Here is a 4,399-nt window from a genome sequence, read left to right as displayed (position 1 = left end):
TGAAAGGGCGAGCATGTTAGGTGTGACGGGGATTCGAACCCGCGACCTGCAGATTACGAGATTTTAGTCGCTCTAAATTTTCAGAAAAATAGTACTAAATAAGAGGAAATTGTACTGTCCTTAAAATATCTAGAGTTAGGCCCTTACAGCGATGTCAAGCTACAGACCGAAACCTAAGTTTCAACTACAAAATCTTTCCATGACCTAAGACATTAACACCCACCTTTTGTTTTTATTTTCATTCGAACTTTGCTACAAGCCTGTAGAACTGAAAAATGGCGTGTTTCTATCATTTTCTTTCGTTTCTACTATATTCAGATATAAATAAAATACAAATAACACATTGAGGTTGATTAAAATATTTGAGTTGCTTTTCTCGGTTTAATATAAGTGAAAACTTAAACTTCCAAATACAAATGTTCAGAAGTAACAATTTTTTCTAAGTATATCATTTTTACTACCAGAGATCTTTATTTCTGGACTTTTGTCCAACGTTTCGTGAAAAGTTCATCTGTAACATTATTTTAGTTAAGTTAATATAAGCTCACTCATAAGAAGATTGAGATTTTGATAAACAACACAAAGGGGCACTATATGTGTGTGAATATATAAAAGACTGTTTATTTTAGATATTATTGATTTATTTATTTTGCGATTGAATATTTTATTATTGCTTAGTTTTGTTATAATAACAGTTAAAAGCAGACGGTTGTAGGAAGTTATGTTTATAATTCATTGATGTTGAGACTATCGAACGTCGCGTGCAATACACTGACGTCGAGAATATAGAGACTTCTAGAAGGCGAGCAGACGACTAAGTGATAGAGATATATATATAGTGTGAGACGAGCGAAAATAACAGACTGACAATAGCAGAAGAGAGTAAAGTTACAGGGCAAGGAAAAGTTTGGCATGAAGTTAACTACCGTAGAAGTGTTAGGCCTAACGTTTAATATGTTAGAGTAAGACTAACAGTAGAAAAGGAGATAAGAAGAAGAATTATTCCATCAAAGCGTGGTTCTAAAGTAATTGAATCAGCCTAAGTGTACTTTAACAAAAGTAACAGAGGATACTTAGAAGAAAGAAGAGCAAACGATTACGGTAACTCGCGCTACAATTGTAAGTGAATCACACACAGAATACTGGTGCGATAGTAATAGAGAAGTGGACTTTGACAAGAAGAAGAGAACTATATATGTAATGTTTATGATATACCTATAATCTTTATAGTGTTGAAGAAGTTATTGTACATACGTTAACTTGTTCTCAATTTATATATTATCATCGTTGAATTGATCTCCAACAATTCACAGACACCTACTGTAGAAGAATCTTAAACCCAACAACAACATTGTATATATTTATACTATTAAAAAGTATAAGTAAAAGCCTTTTATTTTGACAATTGGCGAGACGAATTATAGTTTTAAATTCTGACAAAGTATCACATCAACTAAGGTTTTCTTTTAGATTTTGACTTTAAAGATTTTAACTGGAGAATACACGAGGTTCAAAATTTCAGTTTGATATTCTAAAAAAGACCCAGACCTTAAACGAACAGCATTAGGAACAGGACACAAGGTTGGTTCTGATAGAAACGGATGGGAAGAAAATTCAGTTACGTTTATTTCAAATCAACATGAAAATAGCTCGAAGAAGTAAATACGTTTGTGACAGAAACACTAAGATCAATTATTTCTTACCTATAGTGGAGTGTGAGTAGTATTACTATCCATGGTTGACATCGTTACAAGATTGTTCCTTAAATAAAATAGTCACCAAAAACCTATATATAAAATTAAAAGTTTAAAACATTTGGTTTTCGTTTTCACCTTAAAACAGAATTGCTATACTTTTACTGAACTACAGTCGAATATATTAAATTCTCTACCACAAATGCCCACTCTTTAGTAGCAAAATCAAAGAATTGCTGTAAATGTGTTTTAACACTGAACTATTTCGGATTTCAGATATTAAAGTCAGTACAACATTATAAACGTTTATGTACATGATCCTTGTACGTAACGACACAAAATGGTGATCAAATACCAAACTACTACAATTTAATATTGATCATGGCTCATTTCACCAAATAGTTGGACCTAAACTTGAAGTTCTTTTATCGTTATCAGTCTTGTCCAGCATGTCTTAATAGTTTTGATATTATTTATTGTAAACAGACCTAGGCCTTAGGTTCTACTCTAACCAGCTAATAATGTCCTGTGGTTTTCTAGCCAACAGTTTGAAGTAAAGAGTTAACTTAAATCTTCACTTTAGGTTGAAATAATTATAACTTTTAAGCATATTTGTATTTTATTTATATTCATGGCAGATCCCTAATTGAGAGTTTTACTGACACTCTTATAACGCACGTGTGGAGCATATTTTTGCGATAACGCAGGGATTCGATAACGGCTCGTCAGTTCCGAAATCCAGAGCCCTGCCACAGGGCTAATCCCGCGCCGATGCTTTTAAGCCACATTAATGGCTGAAAATTGTACTTATTGTGAAGTTTAGCATTTATATGCTGAGGCGTGTCAGTTTGTTTGACCAATAACCTTGTCGACAATACGTTAGACCAATAATATTGTTCACCCGCATCAAAGAGACCAATAATATTGTTCACCCGCATCAAAGAGACCAATAATACTGTTCACCCGCATCAAAGAGAACAATAATATTGTTCACCCGCATCAAAGAGACCAATAATATTGTTCACCCGCATCAAAGAACATTAAAATACCAACAGAATTCCCTTAGGAGCAAATCCTGCTTCTTTTAAACTGAATAAAGCTGATCATTGCTAGCGGAGATGAAAATCGCATAAATGATTAAAAGAGCTTCTATTTAAACAACTAAAATTAACTCTCATCTAATTTTATTAGACACAGTAGGCTCTGGAATAACATGTGAGGATCTCTTCCCATGTCATTGATTGAGATAATGTGAAATTACATAAACAGGTTAAGTTAAAAACGAATTAAATATAAGATAATCTTTGAAAATTGTTAAAAACAAGTTGATGAGTTTGAATAGAGATTCAAGTCGAGGTGCCACAGAGTGAATTTTGTAACTAGCGCCACTGTACAGTATATTAATTGTATACTTACACTTATTGTTAATTGTATACGCACAATTATTTAGAACATAAAGGAACCTTGTGTGTCCTTCTTCGTTTTCTGAAAATGGTGGACCTTGTTGTCGACAGAAACATACAGAACGTGTTTATTTCTTTTAACTTTTTTCAAATATAATTATTGTGCATGTGAAAAATTTGATATCGTCACTTCGTGTTTTATCTTTATGTAACCCGTTATTTAAAAAAAAGTCTGTATGTGTGTCACGATTAATTAGTCATTATTATTCAGCGGAGTGATTATATATTTATTTACGAATTTACTTTCCTCGACAAATCGTGTTTTTCTGTGCTTATATCCCACCACTATATGAGGCCTTTTTTTCGTTTATTTGCTTCGCTCTTCAAGCAGCTCTGATGAGCTGTGAATTCAGTGAAACTAGTCGTCTGCAGCGGAATTAACGAATCAAAGAATATATTAAGTCTCTACGTCATCTTTTCTTCACATTCTGGTGAGGAAAAGTAATTTGTAAATAAATATCCAGCAAAACTTGTTAAATACTATTTTACTCTTTGAAATAATAAAAATTGGCTTATATATATATATTGTCAGAACTTGTTAAAATATTACGAGTACAGCAACAGAAGGTTAAGTATGGATTATTTTAGGGTTAGCAAAACAAGAGTTGAGATATTAGATTGTAATAAAATGTAAATACACTTCTTATTTCTTGATTTTTCTCTATTTTCAGGTACACCTTTACCATTGTAAGCTATTTGATTGGAGTTTTTATATTTGCTACAATTGTAGGTAAGGTGTTTGAATTTTTATATTGTATTTAGACATAAATATACTTTTCAGCATTTCAGTGCCTAACTATCGTTTGGTTTAATATTTCTGAGGTAAATCAGTGTATTATTAAAAGTATTATTGTGTATAGTATGAGTTTAGTCTCTACAACCCAAGTTCAAATTTCACCTAAAGCAAAGCCAACTTGTAAATGTAAATGTTTATAAATTTAATTAATTATTCCAAAAACCCAGACGTACTGAAAAGTTAAAGCGACGAGAAATGTCATACTTTATATCCCAATCACAACATGTCAGATTTGACTCAAGACTGATTTTATATCCCAATCACAACATGTCAGATTTGACTCAAGACTGATTTTATATCCCAATCACAACATGTCAGATTTTACTTCAGACTGATTTTATATCCCAATCACAACATGTCAGATTTTACTCAAGACTGATTTTATATCCCAATCACAACATGTCAGATTTGACTCAAGACTGATTTTATATCCCAAATCACAACAT

General features: G+C 32.1%; 1 protein-coding gene across 1 annotated transcript in view; it reads left to right on the top strand.

Annotated features, from left to right (window-relative positions):
* Positions 1–3,828: 3,828 nt before the first annotated feature.
* Positions 3,829–4,399, top strand: part of LOC111083377 (cyclic nucleotide-gated cation channel alpha-3-like) — a gene marked incomplete at its 5' end in the record, with an annotated part of 13,842 nt that continues 13,271 nt past the window's right edge. Inside the window, one exon of the mRNA XM_022379871.1 lies at positions 3,829–3,887. Within this exon, the coding sequence (XP_022235579.1) occupies positions 3,829–3,887 (59 nt within the window). The remainder of the gene's footprint in view (positions 3,888–4,399) is intronic.

The sequence above is a fragment of the Limulus polyphemus genome, unplaced genomic scaffold, assembly GCF_000517525.1.
Source record: "Limulus polyphemus unplaced genomic scaffold, Limulus_polyphemus-2.1.2 Scaffold9296, whole genome shotgun sequence".
Taxonomy (NCBI): Eukaryota; Metazoa; Arthropoda; class Merostomata; order Xiphosura; family Limulidae; genus Limulus; species Limulus polyphemus.
This window is presented reverse-complemented; position numbering and strand designations above follow the sequence as displayed.